The sequence below is a fragment of the Terrapene carolina genome, unplaced genomic scaffold, assembly GCF_002925995.2.
Source record: "Terrapene carolina triunguis isolate 2854851 unplaced genomic scaffold, T_m_triunguis-2.0 Scaffold42, whole genome shotgun sequence".
Lineage (NCBI taxonomy): Eukaryota > Metazoa > Chordata > Testudines > Emydidae > Terrapene > Terrapene triunguis.
The window spans coordinates 71,329,319-71,349,751 of NW_020664393.1; the positions used below are offsets into that span (position 1 = coordinate 71,329,319).

Here is a 20,433-nt window from a genome sequence, read left to right on the forward strand (position 1 = left end):
CTGCAGACTGAAAGAAGGCTCCTTCTAGTTTTGGATTTGACCCAGAACCAAAATTGCCAGGACAGATTGGGATCTAGGGACTTTAATCACAGTCCTGCCTCCCAAAATTCAAACCAGTTTGGATTGTAGGTGCCATATATGGTATATTTAGTAGTTATATACTTTATAACTGATTCTGTTTTTAGAAGCCACACTGCACATGCTTAAGCATTCCTGCCATGCTCTAGGAAACCAAAACTGCACACAAATTAGCTGAAATGTTTCCTGTCAATGACAGACTAATAGAATTTCTTGTCAAGATTACAAAGCACATGGAGCACTTGGGTTGGATTTTCCAAAGCAGCTACGTGACATGAGCACAAGTCCTCTAAAAGTCAATGGGACTTGTGCACCTTCTCCATGCAGCTTTTGCCTGCTTTGTAATCATCAGTTGGGGATGAGGCTGATCCTGGAGAGAAAACTGAACTCTCGAGGCAGCGTAGTCTTCATTTTTAAGAGTAATTCTTTTGTGTTCATATACGTTTTCCTGCTTTGTACAAATGCCATCTCAACATATTGTGACATGCACAATTACTATTAGGGATGCTTTTTTACATGTTATAAGAAAACTGTAGCCTAGTTCCAGGACAAGGGGCAGTTTTCTGACATTGTGTGTGCCACTCCAATACAAATCTATGTTTTCAGCCCTAAACAAGCCCTTGAACTGGAATTTGCTGTACAAAGGGAAATAGAAAAATTTACTTTTAAGCTACATTATCTCCAACTGAAAATTGTGTTTCCTTCCCCCCAAGGGGTCATTTTGTGTCTGTTAGAACTCAGGAGTTCTCCTTTTTAATTCCCCCCAAATAAACACCTCCTCCCTCATAGAATCAGTATTCTGGCAAAGGACAACTGAACTCCTTTCATAGCCAGTAGCAGTCAGAGGAAGAGAGCTTTAAGACCAAGTCTATTGCACAGATAGAGTACTGTTCCCCCTCAGTAGAGAACCTGTGGAGTGACCTAGGGGCAAGCCATTAGCCCCAGTGCTGTGATAAAAATTTTTTAAGACTGCCAGACAGTCATTATTTGTGTTATGTACACGAGTTCCTCAGCCACATTACCACCTACTAGAGATGGTCTATTCCCAGTTCTGCCCATGGCATTGTCACCTTCCCCTTGCTCCCACCCTGCCATTTGGCACAAGTAATTGAGACACATACTTCCTAGTCAATACCCATTTGGTTGATATATTTAGAATGCTATAGCTACAATACCATCTGCATGATCCACCACTGCCCTTTCCCTTCTATCTTCTCTAGAAGGCATCGTCTGACAGTTTTGTTTTCATAGCTGTGGCAAGGAGTAGCTATAGTACTCCTAGGCTACGTCCACACTACAGATCTTACAGCTGTGCTGCTGTAAGCTCCCCCGTGAAGCTGCTCTTTGCCAGCAGGAGGGTGTGATGGGTTTGGTCACAGAGACCCCCTTGGGACTGTCACATGATGTGCTGAAACTACCTCTGAGCCAGTTTTCCCTGATGGCTTGGGACTCCAGAACCCTGCCTTGTTGAGCCAGACACGCTAGCCTGCTGCAACACAGACCCAGGGTCTGAACCTCGCCCCAAAGCTGCAGACTTAACTGAATACAGCTCAGCAAGTACTCTTGACTCCAGCAAGCAGACTCCCAGCTCCCAATGGGATCCAAACCCCAAATAAATCTGTTTTACTCTGTATAAAGCTTATACAGGGTAAACTCAAATTGTCCGCTCTCTAGAACACTGATAGATATGCACAGCTGTTTGCTCCCCCCAAAGTATTAATCACTTACTCCGGGTTAATTAATAAAAAAAAGTGATTAAGTATAAAAAGTAGGATTTAAGTGGTTTCAAGTAATAATAGACAGAACAAAGTAAGTTACCAAGCAAAATAAAACAAAACACACAAGTCAAAGCCTAATACATTAGGAAACTGAATACAGGTAAATCTCACCCTTAGAGATGTTCCAATAAGCTTCTCTAACAGACTGGACTCCTTCCTAGTCTGGGCCCAATCCTTTCCCCGGCACAGTTCTTGTTAGTTTCAGCTCAGGTGGTAACTAGGATTTCTCATGACTGGCAGCCCCCCTTGTTCTGCTTCACCCCCTTTTATAGCATTGGCCCAAGGCGGGAATCCTTGTCTTTCTGGGTTCCCATCCCTCCTTCTAAATGGAAAAGCACCAGGTTTAAAATGGATTCCAGTATCATATGACTGACTGTCAATGGGATTTGTGTTCCCAAATCACAATTGCATGGAAAAATCCTACAGCTTTGTAGAGAATCTACCTTACTTGATTATGGCACAAAACATGTTTTCATCTTCATCTTACCAAACTTGTTAGAATTCTGACATATTACTCATAGCATGGCAGTGTGCCTTTGCCTTTAAGAGAAAATGGTAATATCTAATGAAACTTGCTCTGTTCCATAGCAGTTTCCACACATGCAACAGAAAAAGTTTATTTCACTCACTGTGCTACAATTCTATTTGAAGGTTTTGTTCCTACTAGTAAAGTGAGAACAAGGGAGTCAGTACTTTTGCATACACATTTGCAGTGTTTGGAAACATTTAGAACAGTGCCAGATGTCGGAACTGGATAATGGGGGATGGATCACACAAATTGCTCTGTTCTGTTCACTCCCTCTGCAGCATCTGGCACCATCCAGTGTTGGAAGAGGATACTGAGCTAGATGTACTCCTGAGGGAATTCTGCGCCAAAAAGTTAAAAATTCTGTTCACAATATTTTAAAATTCTGCATATTTTATTTGTCAATAAACAAACATGGAGGCTCCAGCATGGCAGTGGGGAGCACAGTCCATTGGCTGCATGGAGGTGGAAGATCACCCTGCAGTGCTGCCTCCACCCCACCCCCAACACAGACTTGGCCATGAGGTTGACCCAACTTTGACAGTGCAGGGGCCAGGCCTGCCCCACAAACACCCCAGGGCCCTGTCCCTCCATGCCAGGTGCACCAAAATAGTAAGCAAGAGGGACAGTCTCTCACACATGCCCAACCCTGGCCCCCGATCCAGGTGTGGGGCAAGAAGGCTCAGTCTGGCAGGATCCAAGTGTGGAGGGGATCCAGGTGCAGGGTGAGAGGGTTCTGTGTGGGGTAATCTGGGTATGGGTGGCTTGGTGGGGGATCTGGATACAAAGGGGCTTGTTGAGGGGTTCTGACTGCAAGGGGAATGGCACTCTGCAGGTGATGCTGGGGGAGTGGGGCTTAGTGTGGTGGAGGTCCAGGTGCAGTTGGTTGGGCTCAATGGGGTGGGCACCTGGGTGCAGGGGGAAAATGGGGATAGTCTGGGTGCAGGGGGTGGGGGTCTGGATGCAGGGGGGAGGACCTTGATGGCAGGGTCCAAGTGTGGGGAGTGAGGCTCAGCGGGGGGGAAAGAGGGTTCAGGTGCAGGAGGGCTCTGGATGCAGGGGATGAGGCTCAGCAGGGTGGGGGTTCGAGTGCAAGGGATTCTGTGGGGGGGGTTCTAGGTATGGGGGGGTCTAGATGCACGTGGGATGAGCAATAGGGGCAAGCAGTAAGAGGGGGTGCAGAGCTTCCTGCAGTCAGGGGAAGTTTCTGGGGGTGAGTCTTACGTGGCCCCGGCGGCTCCTTGGTAAGGGAAGAGGAAGTTCTGGCCTCCCCCCCACCACTCCTCAGCCCAGCCAGGACTCGCAGCTGAGCCCAGCACAGGGTAGGAGCCAGCGGCTTGGGTGTGCCCAGCCCCTTCTCAAGGTGATTTATCTCTCCGCCAACTGCTCCAGGTGCCCGAAACGACATGCCCGCACTGCTGGGGAGGGTTGCATGACCACTCTTGTGGCTTCCCTTTGCTTCCCCGTCATTTTCTGTGGGGAAGCAAAGAAATCTGCAGAGGACATGAATTCTGTATGCGCGCAGTGGTGCAGCATTGCCCCAGGAGTATAGATGGACCCATTCATCTGACCCAGTATGGCCATTCTTATGCTCTTACGTTGAATATTCCTGGGGTGCTCTGTACTTATTGGCCCTGTTTTTAAAAAGCGTGTTCATCCAACAGATTGTAGTCAATTAATTATAGATAAAGGAAGTGTCCTTTATACACTAAAGAAAGTAGTGTAGTGGAGAAATCTAAAAGACCAAGACAAGATAACAATGCAACAGCATCAGCTTTATTCCAGCTTGTTCCATAGTTAGTATAGTAGAACAAATGCAGAGTTCAAACTGAAGTAAATATTGTTTACCATAAAGGAGAACAAAACATTCAAAGTAACTGGTGCAAAATATACTCTAATTTTTTTTAGGAGAGCTTTTCTAACAAAGAAATCTTCTCAGTGTTCATCAGAAAGCAGTGTTGCATAATGTACAGTCGTTTGTATACATCTGAATAACCTTCATTTAAGCAAACCCAAACTTAAATCAAGTATAGTTCCAATAGAAATAAAGAGCTTAAGCAATCTACATATGCAAAACTTTTAACAACAATCTAGTTATTACAACTACTGATGCAACAGACTAAACCATTCAATTGCTGAAACTCCACTGGTCAAGGGCTGCCCAAATTCTCACTTAAATGAAGGCAGCGCAATTTTAAGAAGCTAGATGCCAGCACTATCAAAACATCTATAGATTCCATGTAGGCATTTTGTTGTTTTACACAAGTGTGAAGTGCTATTACAGAAATATGGCATACAAGTTAGACATTATTTGCTCAGCTGCTTGAAAACCATGCTCAAAATACTTCTACAATGTATAACTCAGTCATCTCGGGAAAATACATGTTCATAAGACTTTTTTTCTCCAACACGTGACGATAGTGAACTAGAAGCCTTACTCTGTGGCATTTTCAGGATTGCTGGACAACATATATGGGTCAACCATTACATCTGAGCCACAACTAGCCCTTTTTTCTAGGAAAAGAGGAAAGAAAGACAGAGGTAAGAATAGGACCATGAAGATCTAAAAATATACTTATGCAGTAACAGTCACTAAAGAGTGTGACCTGTATGTTGTTTGGTAGTCTGAAAGACTGTAGTACAATTTCAGACCAACTTTGTCTACTTCATGGTCCTGTACTAAGTTTACCCCAACAATTACACATTTGAAAGACTATTGTGTACAATTAATAACTATTAACTAAGGCAGCTGGAACTTTAGTCAAAGGTGAAGTGATTCAGTTGGATGCAAGTGTGTGATGTTTACAAGACAGTCTTCAGTTTAAGAGCTAACCCATTCCACCTGCAGGTGGAACATGATAGTCATAGTAGATATTTAAAAATGTAGTTTAAGATAGTGTTTTATCAATAAAACGTTGATTCTGGTAACATGTACAGTTTGGATCATGTCATTCAGATACTGTGACATTCTGTGGATAGATCAGTTTGTATCTGAAGGTTCTTTAAAGTTAAAACAGTCATTAACAGGACTGAATGAAAGGGAACCGGCCACCATTTGCAGACTTATACACATTTGACTTTAAGATATTCTGATTAGACCTCGCTTGCTCTCTCATATGCACGCACACAATTTTTTTTTGTAAACACAGAAAAACTGTTAATAGAACATTACAGTTACAAAGTCAAGCACTCGAGAGTTAGGAAATACCAGCATGATGGTTACCTGTGCACTCCTTGTGCATATGCATTCTGATGGTCTAATTACATGATAACAGGACCCTTGCTTCATTCTCTGCACAGGATGGATGGTGCTCAATGATCAGATATTCAATATTTTATTTTATCCTTATATAATGCACACTATTCATACCCTGCTCTGAAGACAGGATTATTAATTCCTCTATGGCACTCTTGGGGAGGGTGGTAATAGCTGCATTTTACACATGAGGAGTTGAGACAGAGAATAATGTCAAAAGGTATCAGCTAGTTTTGGGTGCCCTGAGACACCTAGGATCTGATTTTTCAGAGTACTTAGCATTATATAGCACTCTGCAAGTTCAAAGCACAGCTCCTATTGAGCATTCACATCTACTGAAATCAACACATCAGAAACCAGGGCCTCAATTTGGGCACCCAGAAAATGGAACACAATTAGTGACTGCCTGTGGAAAGTTTGGTTTAAGAGCATCCCAGTGTAACCCCAGCATTACACATGAGGGACTCTATGGCACAGGCAAAGATAGAATCCGGTTCTTCGGGGTAGCATTCACTTACCTCGATCACCAGACCCACTTTCTCTTCCTGCAATGCACTACCTCATTCACCACACACCTTTCATAACTTCTGCAACAAATAATGCAGGACCTTACAGACAACAGTCTCCTTTACCACACAGTCCTAATTCATCCCCAGAGCAAGACCATCCTGTACACTGAATGAGGCAAAGGACCTGTGGAAAAAATAATTTGTGATCATATAATTAAAGACCATAGGAATGCATATGCACAAGGGGGCCAAATTAAGGTTGCACCTTAAGCGTGGCATTTCCTCACTTTTGAGGGCTTGACATTGCAGCCTCAATAATTTTTTCAATGTAGTTTTGTGTGTAATTTCTTGGGTTTTCAGAAAACAAACTGAAAAAAAAAAAAACCCCAGAAATGCCTTCACATGGCATGTGACCCATCTAGATGTCAATAAGCAGTGTTGGAACCTTTCAATCCACCACAGACCTCTGTCACTTGAACTAATGGAGTGCCTGATAGCAGTAGTAGGTTGCCATCCTCTATGTGTACATTACAGTACTGAAAAAAAAGAATCCTGGCAATAAACCAGACAAACTTAAGTAAACCGATGCTAGTTGTAGGAAGGTCTATTATACACCTTTGACTCAAATGAGAAAAGCAGATTAGCTAATAGCTTTTTCAGGCACTGTAAAAAGGCAGGAAGAAAGTATCACCAGCTAAGCTTTTTATTTCTAGTATCAGTCAACAAGTTGGCAAGTTAAACCCCAATCATCTCAAAGAAAGAAACAGAATGACATAAGGGTTTCTTGTACTTTTTTTTGTAAGAAAGAACAAAAATAAGGGAAGAGCTACAAAGAGACCACATGCCTCAGGTGATCAGTAATGGATACAAAGACTTTCATGTGACAGTCACTACCATTTTACAAAGATTTGGGGATCTACAAGACCTGACTTGGTGATCACAGTTCAATTCTCCAAGTGGAAAAGTACGAAGAGATAGCCATAACTGGTACACTCAGCAGAAAGGCCAAGGATTTGACCAGGCATGAAAACAGAACTATTATTTCCCCTTAGGGATAATCCTCCCAGACAAGGCAATATGGGGGGGGGGGTGTCTTGCACTGTTACTGCCTGTGCTGTACCTGCTAGTGAAGAACCCAAAAAATTATTCCAAAGTGACCAGTTAGTCCAATTGCATTTCACAGCCGGAAGTTATTCTGTTTATAATATACTAGAATATCATGCTTTTAGCCTTTTGAAGCAAAAGACAGATACTTAACATCCAACTAACAATGAACTCTTCATATGGCAGGAGTTTAGAAAGAAAAATTGAAATACTACCTTTCAACTCTGAGCCCTCCACTGATAAGGAGTGCAAGTTATCTGTCACCTGGAACGCTGCCTAAAACAAAAACAAAAACAGGTTCTGTTGAAAGGGACAAAAACACAACTACTTAAATACTTTTTGTATCTGCATCTGATTTAAAAGTAGACTGATTTTTACATTAACACTTAGGTATTCACTCATGCTCAGGTATGAAAATTATTTTCCTATCTCAACCACTAGAACTAGCTTTGTGTCCATCTTATTTCTTCAAGCCAGGCTTCTGTTGCAGGAATGAAGAAGCAGAAAATTGATTCCACCACCTTCGTCATAATAATCAACATCTGTGACAAATGACTCTGGCACAATTCAAGATTAGGTTCCTGGACGTAATGCCATAACAGCACTGTCCTCAAAGCAAGATACAAATACAAGACCTCTTTAAGATCATTTCTATTACTAAATAGTTATGAAATATTTCACACTGTTCCTTGTGCAATGTTTCTTTAAGTTCTTTGTTAGCACTATACTGTCAGAATTGATGCACCAATAGCATTATTCAGAACTGCCAAGTCTGACAGCAATAAGCAGCTTTCTGCACTTGCTGATATTCCTTCTGTGTTTATTCACTTTCAATATCGCCTGTTTTCTGGAACTGGATTTCACACAACCCAAAATATTCCTAATCAAAATAACTGGCTGAGGGCTAGCCAGTTATACTCCAGTCTTCAGGTTTTAAAAAAGGAGGACCACAGAGGTCACGTAGACTCTACAGTGTATCAGGCAGTTTGATAAACTTTAACATTCAGATTTTCCAGATAAAGGTTGGATAGGTGGGTGGGTGTAGGTGTCATCCCTCATGGTCACACAAAGATTACAGCTCATAATTCCAGACACTCGATATTTTATCTCCATTAGGTTTCCCCAAATATTTACCAAGAGCTATAACACTGTACCTCATATGGACTCTTCGTCACTTCAGGAATGCCATTCCAAACATTCTCAGGATTCACTATCTCCTCATTGCCAGTAGAGAGATTCAAAACCTGTACAGATAAGACATTAACCTTAGTCTAGCAGGTATTACCAGGTTTCAGAGTAGCAGCCGTGTTAGTCTGTATCCGCGAAAAGAACAGGAGTACGTGTAGCACCTTAGAGACTAACAAATTTATTAGAGCATAAGCTTTCGTGGGCTACAGCCCACTTCTTCGGATGCATATAGAGTGGAACATATATTGAGGAGATATATACAGAATACATAGAACACAACACAACCCATTAATGGAAAAAAAGTCCACAACTGGCATATCATGTAAAACATTAAGTATACAATCCCTGTAAAAGGAAAGGGAGAAAGAGTATGTAGTGTTCAGTTTCTGGTTTAGACATTTATTTGTCTAAAGTGTATAATCAGATATCTGCAGCTACTCTTCAAAACCATTCAAAATCAAACTAGGAAACAAAGCTTTAATAGAAAGTTCTTGAAAACCTTTATATTGGCTCCTCCTGGCATCCACTTACCAAGTGAATTTCCATTGAGTAAGTCAATCTCCCAATACAAGAGGCAACTGTAACTATGTATTCTAGAAATCCAGAAGCAGCAAGCAACGCTAACTACAGTAGAACCTCAGATTTACGCTGAGAATGGAGGTCGTTTGTGTTTGTAACTCTGAAAAAAACGTTATGGTTGTTCTTTCAAAAGTTTACAACTGAACATTGACTTAATACAGTTTTGAAGCTTTACTATGCAGAAGAAAAATGCTGCTTTCCCTTTTTTTTTTAGTAGTTTATGTTTAACCCAGTATTGCACTGTATTTGATGTGGGTTTTTTTGTTTTGGTCTCTGCTGCAGCCTGATTGTGTATTTCCCGTTCCAAACGAGGTGTGTGGCTGACTGATCAGTTCATAACACTGGTGTTCCTAACTCTGAGGTTCTACTGTAACTGTTTTAATCTCTGTAACTGGAACCTCTCTAGTAATCTGAGTCTGGAGAACGTGGGATGCATGTAGAGCAACCAAAGCATTTCTAATATACATGGAATCTTTTCTACACATGGAGAGAGCTCTGAAGTCCTCCTTACCTTGGTGCCTTCATCAGATATCTCCAAAATCCGAGCCTCACACCACTTCAGACATGTCCACACCATACATTTGGAGCCAACAGCAAACCCCTCTAGATTACAGGCATGCTCACTTTGCTCTACAAGATTTGAAATGTCACCAAAATTTGCTGTAACAGTTTTAGACTTGATTAAAAACTGTCAATGTATTTAACTGCCTCTGCCTGCTGTCTTTTCTGTCTCTGTTTGCAGGTAAGAAACTACTCCTATTTGTTAGAGTTAGTAATGGACAAATTTCACAGGAGATATTTGCAGTGCTAACTCATTACTAAAACCCAGGAATTTAAGAGGTTTTAAGGGTGGAACAGATCTAAATCAAGAGTGTCTCATGGACCACAACACTCTGTTCATATATTATTCCTTTAGCAACCATAGCACTTTCTATGCACCTTACCTCACTTCCCCATCCCCTCCCCACGTCTAATCTTAAAATGTAGACTTAACATTACAATTAGTTTCTTCTCCAAAACACACCCCAAGTCAAATATTTTATAAAAAAATTAAGCTAAATTTTGCATTTGCAACTGATTTTTTAAAACAAAAATGTTACTGTGCTGTACAGTCTATAGCTCTTTAAAATAATTAAGGTACATACCTGCACCATGACCAGCTAAAGTCGCATCTTGCTTTTCTCTTATTTCAATTTCTTCTTCATCTGAGGGGTTATGCCTCAAGGACTCCCCACTCACAAGAGTAGATTTATACTCTCTGAACACTTTATGCAAGTCTGGTTTCATCTGTTCTGCACAACTCTTCTCTTGCAAAGTTAGCCATTTCTTACATTTTTCACCTCTGCTATCAGCTTGTCCTACACCACACAGCTCTACAGGGCAAGTAGACACTTGCTTTTTTAAGTCAGTTTTGGGAAATGAAAGCTGATCTGCACTATCTACAGAAAGCTCTAAATTAGATGGTTCCAACTCTAATGGGTCCTTCCTTGTTTCATCACCAAGAGAAGCCTGCACTTCCAATGGCACCAGTTCCAATACCTCTTTTGTTTCAGCACCAAGCAAAGACTGTACTTCGTGCATCTCTGGTTTGTGCATATCTGGTTCCAGCTCCTTTCTGGCTCCATTACTAAGTAAAGTTTTTACTAGGGCAGACTCCACTTCCAACTCAGTTGGTACAGCTTTCATTTGATGAACTTCAAGCAAGTCCAAGTCCCAATCCACTCTCTCCTTTGTTTCTTCACCCAAGGAAATCTGTACCTCACATGGTATCAGTTCGAATAGTTTCCCTCTTTCATCACCGCATACAGGCTGTATTTCAAGTGATGACTCCATTTCCAACCAATTCTCTCTATTACTAAATGAAGGTGACACTTCAACTGATTTCAGGTTCATTAGCTCCCCTGTTTCATCATCCAAAAGCTGTACTTGGAGTGATTCCAGTTCTGACCATTTTTCCTTTGTTTCATCAGTCAAGGAACTCTGCATTTCTAGTGACTCCAGTTCCAGAATCTCTTCTTTTGTTTTGTCACCCAAGGAAGGGTACACTTTGAGTGACTCTAGCTCCAGTAAGAGCTTTTTTAGTTCATCAAGTGAAGAGTGCATTTGTAACTGCTCCATTTCCAACAGTTTCACATTCTCATCCAGGGAAGGCTGCACCTCAGCTGATGGAAGTTCCAACCGCTCCTTTCTTTCTTCACCCAGGAAAGACTGTACTTCAAGTGATAATTCTAACGTCTCTGCTTTGAGTTCCTCATCCTCCAAGAACTGTGCTTCAGATGGCTCAAGATCTAAGTCCTTTGTTTCACTATTGGCAAGAAGCTGTGGTTCAGATGTTTTTGGTTCTACATATACCCTTGTTTCGCTATCACTCTCTTTTTTCAATAAAGGATTCTCTACTTTATTAAGTATTTCAAAATTGGTCTGATGCTCATTAGCAGTTTTGAGAATCACTTTTTCTTCAATTTCTGCAGTATTTGGACATCCATTGTTTGTCAGGTGGAATGGTTCTGCACAGAGTAAAGGATCCTGCAGAGCACTATTTTCTTGCTCGGCATCTCCAGTAGAAGCCGCAGCTCTTTCAAGGCAAATAGCATCTGCATTATCTGTCCCTAGACCCTCATTCTTTTCACTGAAAGCGTTCTGAATGTTTGCCAAAGTCGTGTCAGTGTTATACTGCCAAAAACATTTCATCTCCTCATTAATATTTTTTCCGTTACATTCCAGTTTAACAACAGATAAGGGAATTTCAGAAGAGTTATCCTTTTGTATTTCCATTACTGTGACCTCTAGTAAATATTCTGCAGTCATGTCATAGAACTTGTCTTTTGCTTCATTACTCCATGAACCCTCTCGGGAATTAAATCCAAATAGACAGCATGGAAATGCTTGCATAGGTATTGTAAGCAATTGATCAGGAATTTGTCTAATCATCTCTCTGCCAACAAGTTCCTCAGATCCATAATCCACATGTCTGACAGTTAGGTTGTTACCTTTTACGCTGCTAACTTTTGCTCTGTAAAGTTTTCCATCTTCACTATACTTTGCTATGCAAATATCACCACTTCTAATACTTGATCTGAAGTCATCCACACCGCTTATTTCAAGTTCTCCAGTTTCCTGTAGTTTTTTTTCTAAGTAGTTTATATTATCTGGGTCAGCCATCTGACCCCAAAAGTATTCTGGGCCCTTTACAACAGTGACATAGGTTTTTACAGTCTGATCTACCTCTAGAGTCTTCCAGAAGAATGATTTAGTGTCAGTTATACTAGAAGCTTTATTTTTCTCTTCAAAAGGCAGAGGTTCACACTGATTTGCCACATCAGCACCACTCTTTCTTCTGTCAAGTGCTTCTGTTGACTGAGATTCTTCTCTCATTCGAAAGGTTTCATTAATCAAATCCACTGCTATCATACCTTGCTTGTCATAGAGAACAATTTCCCATCTGTCTTTGAGTTTCTCTACAAATTCACAGTTTATCTGAACTTCACTTGTTCTTTCTGAAAAATAACTCACTGCTTCCTGTGTCCAATTTGTAAACTGTTTAGACTGAACTCCAGCCAGCGAAGAATGAATACTCATCATTGGAATTGATGAATATTTTTCAAGCAGTCTATTTGTTTCACAAACATTAACTACGGAAGTGTTGCCATAATCTATATATTGTACACTTATCTGTTCATCAGATAGTTTCTCTTTTACTACAGCTCGATACCACAAGCCATCTTCTGAAAAAACGGCACAAACTAAGTCTCCTACTTGCATCTGTTGTTGACTGAGACCCTCTGTTCCTGTTTCATTGTTTAATCCTTCTGAAATATTGTTAAGTTGAGGCTCATCACTTGCTAATTGAATATAAAAATCTGAAGGGTTATTTACATGAGAAATGTATACTAAAGTTTTCAGACCAGGCACTAAGTTCCTTGGAGGCAAGTCACATATGCTTTTAAGTGGGAAAAGTGTACTATTTTCTCCTTGATTTCTAGTTTTAACAGTATCAGGTTTAACAATATCAGACTTTATCTCTTTCTTTATAGAGGGTAAAGATTTATTTTCATCTACTTTTTTACCTAACGAAGTACTTGCTGAGGGAAAAACTTTGTTACTGTTAAATCTTTCCACAGATCCTAGAAACTTGGTTGACAACTCTCTTTTTGCAGCAGGTTGGAAGTGTTTTACATCCTTACGTACAAAGCTGGTTTTGGTACTGCAGTCTTCTCCTTGGATTTCAGATCTCCAAGTTTTATTCTCAGACTCTCTCATGTATGTTGCTGATGACTTCATGTTTTCATTCCTCTCTTTAGCATTTATGTTTTTAGAATGTAGAGTTTCATTTTCTACATATTTGTTAGACTCTCTATTTCTTGGTAAGCTTAAACCCTCTTTAATTTTTGCATTAATTTTAATATTGCCATCATACAGTTCAACTATCAGCCTTCCATCAGATTCTTTTGCTACCACTATCATCTTTAAAGGCTTATCCAAGACAGCGGTTTCAAACCATGTGGTAGCTTCTTTTGGTACATTAGAGATATCAGATAGTGAACATTTTATGGCTTGCATTGGCAAAAGCAAGATATCATATGCATCACTAGGTACAGGAATCAAGTCTTCTTTCTTTACCACCTGTGTATTCCCAAAGTCTACAAAGATGACTTCTTTATTAGGCTTGGTTTTCAAAACTGCTCCTCTGTACCAGTGATTGTCAGTATACCTTGCAAGATATAGGTTTCCAGGGTTTTGTGACATTTTTAAACTGTGCAGTACTTTGCTTAGTCGACCAATGTTATTTGTGAGCAGTTCTAGGACATTTGCACTTCTGGCAAGTTGGCAGTAAAATTTCCATGGATTGTCAACATGTGTTACATAAATCTCTTCTTCGCTTCCAATTTTGATGTCATGTGTAGAATAATAGTAAGAGTGTAGCTGAATGGAGGATGCTAGAGGTTTTTGAGGCGGTACAGGTCTGGCCAACCCTTTCTCGGTTAAACAATGGCACACACTCTGAAAAGGTGTAATTAAGTCCACAACATTAAACAGCTCTTTATTGTTTATGGCAGCTAGAGCAAATATTGTACACTTCAGTTCCAAATGATCTGCTGTGTCATCAACAAACTCCTGAAAAGCTAGGATTGCTTTTTCATCCCAAACAAAAGGATCCTGACCATTTGGTTGGATTAAATTGTAAAGGCTGCATCTGAAAGCCTGAGCCTTTAATTTCAGAAAGTTTGCATTAATTGAGCAGAGATTCTTTACAGAAACCAGCTCCTTGTTCCCATAGTCAACATATATTACTTCTACCTGTTCTGTAGAACACTCTCCACTAATAATCAAAGCTCTGTACCATTTCTCATCCTCTGAATACTTAGCTAAACACACTGGACTTGCCCAACAATGTGGCTGTGCTGAAGTCTTGCAATAATCCTGAATTTCAGCCATTAATGACTTAAGTTCTCGGTTGTTTCTCCTCAACTGACACCAAAAGTAACCAGGACTTTCAACATAGGATACCACCACCTGAACTGTACTACCAACTTCCAGCTGACCTTCATAAGGAGATCCTGGTTTTATTTCCAAGTAGTACTGTGTAAGAGAGGAGGGCAGATTTAGGTTTCCCTTAATTTTTTTTTCATCAGGAGCTGAGTCACTTGATAAAAGGCAATTTTCTGCAGTAGGCTGGTCTTTGACTGTCAAAGGCACAGAGGGATTCAGGGCTATATTGTCTCTTATTGTTTTGGTTTGCACACCACTCTTCCTGGCTGTTGAACCTACTAGCTCCCCCTCGCCAGCATGTTCTTTGAGATCCTCCCTCAGAGACGGCGCAGATAACTTCTGAAGAGTCTCTGGAATCTCAGACCCTTGGAATTTTGCATAGCCTCCTTGGGACAAAATTTTGCTTATATTTTTCTCCCCCGTTTGAGACTGGTCAAGAACTTCAATCACATGCTTGTCACCCTGCGAACCCAACACCTGGATCACCAGCTCTTTGCTCTGCACTACCCTTTTAAAGTGAGCCACAGACTCTTTACTCCATGTCTCTCCCAGGGGAGAGACGTCTGCCAAACAGCACTTCAGAGCTACAGCAGGCAGCTCCCTGAACTGAGGCAGCAGCTCCTTTACCTCATACCAATCCAAGATCTCCCTGTTGCCTCTATCCACCAGGTGCACTTCCACTCCATTCCCCAGCACACTGGTGATAACGGCCCGATAGTAGGCGTTCTCCTTCCACTTGGCGCAGCACAGGGAGCTCGGCTGGGGCTCCAGGACGACGCCGTCCAGCTTCTGGGCTCGGGAGTAGAAGTCGCTCATGTTCCGCATCAGCTGACTGAAGGGCAGGAGGTGCTCCTTCAGTCGCAGCCAGAACTCGGACGGGTCTCGGACGAAGGACACCTTGGCATGGTAGAACACTCCCACCTTCACCCGCACGCCCGGCAGGTGGGCAGTGGCCGGGTCCCTCTGAGCCGCAGTTGCGGGGAGTGTGTCCGGCGGCGGCCCCGGCTCCTTAGGAGGGGCGGCGTCCTCCTCTTCCGGCAGCTCCTGCGCTCCCTGGCCGCCCTGCAGCAGGCTGTGGGCCAGACAGCGGCTCTGCACCCCGTAGAGGCAGTTCAGGTTGAGGCCGTTCTCCCCGTACAGGTTCACGTAGTAGAGGTGCTCGAAGGGACTGTAGGTTTCGATGCGGGCGCTCACCGCCTTGCCCAGCAGCAGCGCCTTGAGCCCGCTGAGCTGGGAGCGGGACCAGCCGCAGCCCCCGTCCGAGATGCCCTGCAGGGCGCACGGGTAGGTCACTACCGGCATGCGGAAACACTCCAGGGGCAGGCGGCGGAGGTTAGCCTCGATGACGAATTCCTTCCTGCCGTAGTCCACGCAGATCACCTGGGCCACCAGCCGACCCTCCCCCCCGGGGAAGAGCTCCAGCAACAGCGCGCGGTACCAGCGCCCGTCTATGCCGCGTGCGGCGCAAGGGGCGCCCAGCTTGGGTAGCGGATCCTGCTCCCGCCTGGCCGCCGCCTCGTACCTCTGGTGCAAGGAGTCCGAGAGGCGCTGGATCTCCTGGGAAAGGCTCTGCAGCTGGCAATAGACGTGGTGCGGGTCGGAGATCTGGGTCACTAGCACCGGCTGAGTCACCCCCAGCTGCAGCCGTGGGTAGAAGAAATCCAGGGCGGCCGGGCCCGGCTGGGGAGTGGTAGCAATAGGGTACAGCTGAGCCGAAGTAGGGCCGGGGGGCTCCGGCTTGGGCTGGCCGTGCAGGCGGGGCGCTGCCAGGCAGCGCTTGAGCAGGGCTCGGAAGCAGCTGGGAGTGACCTGCTTGGCCAGGCCCAGGTGGTGCATCTGGGCCAGCAGCCAAGGCAGCTCGAGCAGGACCAGGCACTGCGGCATCAGCACCTCTCGCACCAGCCCCGACACCTCCTTGGCGTGCAGGTAGTTCAGGAACTCCAGGGCGCCCGCCGTCCAGCTGCCGGCCGGCTGCTCCCCGCTGCCCGCCACGGCCGCCCCGTCTCCCGGCGGCACCAGGTCGGCCAGCACGCAGCCCAGCCCCTCGGAGGGCAGGTGGAAGAATTCGTCCCTGCCCCGGGCCAAGTAGTAGGCGTCGGCCGCCACCGTGCGACCCTCGTCCAGCAGGAAGACTCGGCAGTGCTGGCCTTGGCGGCTCACCACCCGGCAGCGGTGCCAATGGTCCCCTAGTTCCACCAGGCACAGGTCCCCCGAGCACAGCCCGGCCCCCGCCGCCGGCCAGACGGCTCCCGGGGCGCCGACCAGGCGCGGCCCGGCCTTAGCCTGGATGTCCTGGCGCAGCCGGGCATACTCCTCCCGGCGCTCGCCCAGCAGGCCCCACAGCCGCACTATCGGCACCTCCGGGTGAACGTCCACGAAGGTGACCCTCAGGCTGATGGTGGTGCCGGGACTGGGGATCCCCTGCACGGAGCACATCCCGCAGCGCGGCCGGCCCTACTGGGAAGGGAGCTAGCGGCCGTTCCGCTGGTCTAGAGGCACGTGACCGCTCCAAACTGCCCAGCACGAGACTGACCAGCTACGCCTATAGCGCTGCACTGTCATAGGCTGTTCTTCCCCACGTGACCCTTCCCGTCGCCGCCGGCTGGTCCGTGGGCTTCACTAGAATGAAAGTCCGTTAAACGACCGAGCTTTGTGTTCGAAGGGAGGTGGCGTTGGTCTGGTCCATTTTGCGGGGTGGGGGGGGGGGTAAGAACAGGTTGGCGGCTCTGCTGTCAGCGGGGAAGGAAGGAAGGGTGTGAGGGCCTGAAATACCCCTGGGTGCAGGCCTGTGGCAGGGGGAATGGCGGTGGGAAAGGCCTGCTCCTGGGCGCTGTGCTCCTCCGGCTCTGGATCACACAAAGCCTACTGGCCTCTGTCCCAACCTGGCGCCTTGATAGGCTGCTCAGGGTGAAGCAGTTCATGCTGAGAGGTGTCTACAGGCTCCTGGGCTCAAGGCAAGCCATGGCATGCCGGGGCTTGTTTACATGCTACTTGACATCAGGGGAGAGCATTGCATGCTGGGAGGGACCTGCTTTTACAGGCTATTTGGGCTGAGGACCAAGCATTGCATGCCGGGAGCTGTCTCTACAGGCAACTCAGGGTGAAGCATTACTCTATGGGACTTGCATACAGACTACTTGAGGTCAAGGGGAAGTGTTGGATGCTGGGACCTGCCACTGCATACGGCTCAGGGTGAAGCATTTCAGGCTGGGACCTGTCTCTGTAAATTGCAGCTTGGGCTCAGTGTTAAGTGCTGGGAATGGTCCGTGGGCCGCACCCAGCTGCTCAGTTCAACCTGTGGTTGTGATGCCAGTGCACAGTTGGGAGCATGTTTCTGTGTGGATGCAATCTGTGTTACACCTCTACTAGCCGGATCACATGGTTAGCATGTAAAATTTCTCTAAGGCACACAAGCCGAGGGCTGGGGGCTAAGCCCAGCTCCCAAAAAACACAAGACAATAAGATCCTAAAATTAGCCATTAGGTGTCATAAAGTAGTTTTGCAAATTAGCAGGATAGGGACAGCTGTAACATAAACAGCTTCCCACATCTGTCTGTGGGCCACTGCACCAGCCCAGAATAGCCAATGCACAAACCAAACCATCTGTACCCCAGAGCTGATACACCCCTGCAGCAGGGCTGAACTGGGGCAAGTGAGTATAAGGGTATTACACCACTCCTATGATCATCAGGGAGTCATCCTGGGGAATTCCCAGATAGGATTATCTATCTGCATTTCTGTGGCATAGAGGAGAGGGAATGCAGCTCAGAAATGAGGCCAACAGGTCTAAACACATTTTAAAATGTACTGTTTCAAGAAATTTGATACACTACATAATTGGCAATGTTGACCAAGTAATACGAATAAACAAGGTTAAGATTTTGTCACAGATATTTTTAGTAAAAGTCATGGGCAATAAAGAAAAAATAATGGAAGCCCGTGACCTGTCCATAACTTTTTCTAAAAATATCCTGTAGGGGTTTGGAGCTCCAGGATCCCCCTGCAACCCAGCAGCTCTGGGGTACCCCCACTGCCTGCAGTGACCCAGAGTTCTGGGGGCCCCCCGCTGCCTGCATCTCCCTGCAGGCAGGGGGACCTTGCAGCTCCTGGCTGCTAAGGGCTAAAGACATGGAGGTCGCTGGAAGTCACGGATTCCATGACTTCCGTGACCTCTGTGAAAAAATCATAGCCTTACATATAAATGTACACCAAAAAAAATCAAACGTAGGTGTTTAAAACAAAGCACCTAAATAAGAGTGGCCTGATTTTCAGAGATGCTTAGTTTCCCACTGAAGTAAATAAGAATTATGGTCACTTTACATGGCTGAACATCAGACAATTTATTCAGATGTCTAATGGATTTAAGTGTCTAACTTTGGGCACCTACGTTTGAACATTGTGGCCTGGGTGTTTATTACTGTGCATTAGTGTATTTGGTACTTAATGTACTTACAACTTTTAATACTTACATTTTAATTTATTTGTAAACATAAAGCATGCCAGATATCTGCCATCAATATTAAACTTTATTAAGCATTATGCTTCTTCCTTAAATATTTCTTGCCTAGGTACAGCTTTAGTAAGAGCCAAACAGTGTCTTTCATCAAAATGCTGTAATACACTGAAGAGTGACTGTAAACGTAGCATCTGAAGACATAGCTACCTATGTGTATCCACAGATACGTCTACTTTGGTGGCCAGACTTGCAGGGCCACTGAAGGTGAGGGCAGAATTTTGCCTGCAGATTTATTATTGATTGTGATGATGTGTGAGAAATAAGGAACTCGGGTTGAGTTTTCAGGACAGTTAGGAAAAAAAATTCTACTTATGAACAGAAAACATTTGACATCAGAGACACTGAGACATGACCGTGGGACCTTGCATTTTTACAGAGCAATTTTTCAGAGCAGGCTTGCACTTTATGTTCCAGCATACTGACCAAATGTTGGCCAATGTCAGCTGGTTTGTATCCTCCCCTCTCCTCTGCAATCCAGACAGCATTTGGAGGGTGTCTGGTTAGACAGGCTATAGTTTTGATTCTCCAATTGCAGAATGTTGTTCAGTTTCCATTCACCCTGATTAAGATATGAAAATTTTGAGTAACATCATTGAACAATTTGTAGATTGAAAACATTTTGTGTTTATGATTGAAAATCCAGTAACATGTAGGCCAGAAGTGGGCAACTGTGGCCCACGGGACCCTCCTGCCTGGCCCCTGAGCTCCTGCCCTGGGAGGCTTGCCCCCGGCCCCTCCCCTGCTGTTCCCCCTCCCCGCAGCCTCAGCTCGCCCCACTGCCGGCGCAGTGCTCTGGGCAGCGGGGCTGCAAGCTCCTGGGGCAGCGCAGCTGCAGAGCCACGGCCTGACCCGGTGCTGTGTGCTGTGCGCTGTGCAGTGGTGTGGCTGGCTCCAGCCGGGTGGCGCGGCTGCCTGTTCTGCTGCTCTGGGCGGCGCAGCTGTAGCGCCGCCAGCCACCGGTGCTCCAGGCAGCGTGGTAAGGGGGCAGGGAGCAGGGGGGGTTGGATAGAGGGTAGGGGAGTTCGGGGTGGTGGTCACGGGGGTGGGGGTGTGGATGGGGTCAGAGTGGTCAGAGGGTGGGGAACAGGGGTTGAATGGGGGCAGGGGTCCCGGGGGGGAAGTCAGGAAGGAGAGAGGGGGTTGGATGGGGCAGCGGGGGGCAGGGGTTCCGGGGGCAGTCAGGGGACAGGAAGAAGGGGTGGTTGGATGGGCGGGGGGGGGGCAGTCAGGAAGGAGACGGGGGGTTGGATGGAGCGGTGGAGGGTCCGGGGGCTGTCAGGGGACAGGGAAAGGGGAGGGTTGGATGGGGCAGGAGTCCCAAGGGGACCGTCAAGGGGCAAGAAGCTGGGGGGGGGTCAGACAGAGGGTGGGGACCAGGCCACACCTGGCTGTTTGGGGAGGCACAGCCT

At 45.3% G+C, this 20,433-nt stretch overlaps 1 protein-coding gene across 1 annotated transcript; it reads right to left on the reverse strand.

The window, feature by feature from the left end:
* Positions 1-7,356: 7,356 nt before the first annotated feature.
* On the reverse strand, positions 7,357-16,944 carry TDRD6 (tudor domain containing 6). The gene is made up of 4 exons (XM_026653271.1): positions 10,164-16,944; positions 9,530-9,648; positions 8,406-8,495; positions 7,357-7,527 (listed from the first exon to the last, which is right to left on the reverse strand). The coding sequence occupies exons 1-4, from the start codon at positions 16,942-16,944 to the stop codon at positions 7,357-7,359; spliced, it is 7,161 nt and encodes a 2,386-aa protein (XP_026509056.1).
* Positions 16,945-20,433: the final 3,489 nt, after the last annotated feature.

Coding starts and splice junctions, on each gene's coding strand:
- TDRD6 (XM_026653271.1), bottom strand. CDS start 16,944: ATGTGCTCCGTGCAGGGGATCCCCAGTCCCGGCACCACCATCAGCCTG. Junction 9,649..10,163: donor TTTAGCTGGTCATGGTGCAG/GTATGTACCTTA, acceptor CAAATCTTGTAG/AGCAAAGTGAGCATGCCTGT. Junction 8,496..9,529: donor TATCTGATGAAGGCACCAAG/GTAAGGAGGACT, acceptor TTATCTGTACAG/GTTTTGAATCTCTCTACTGG.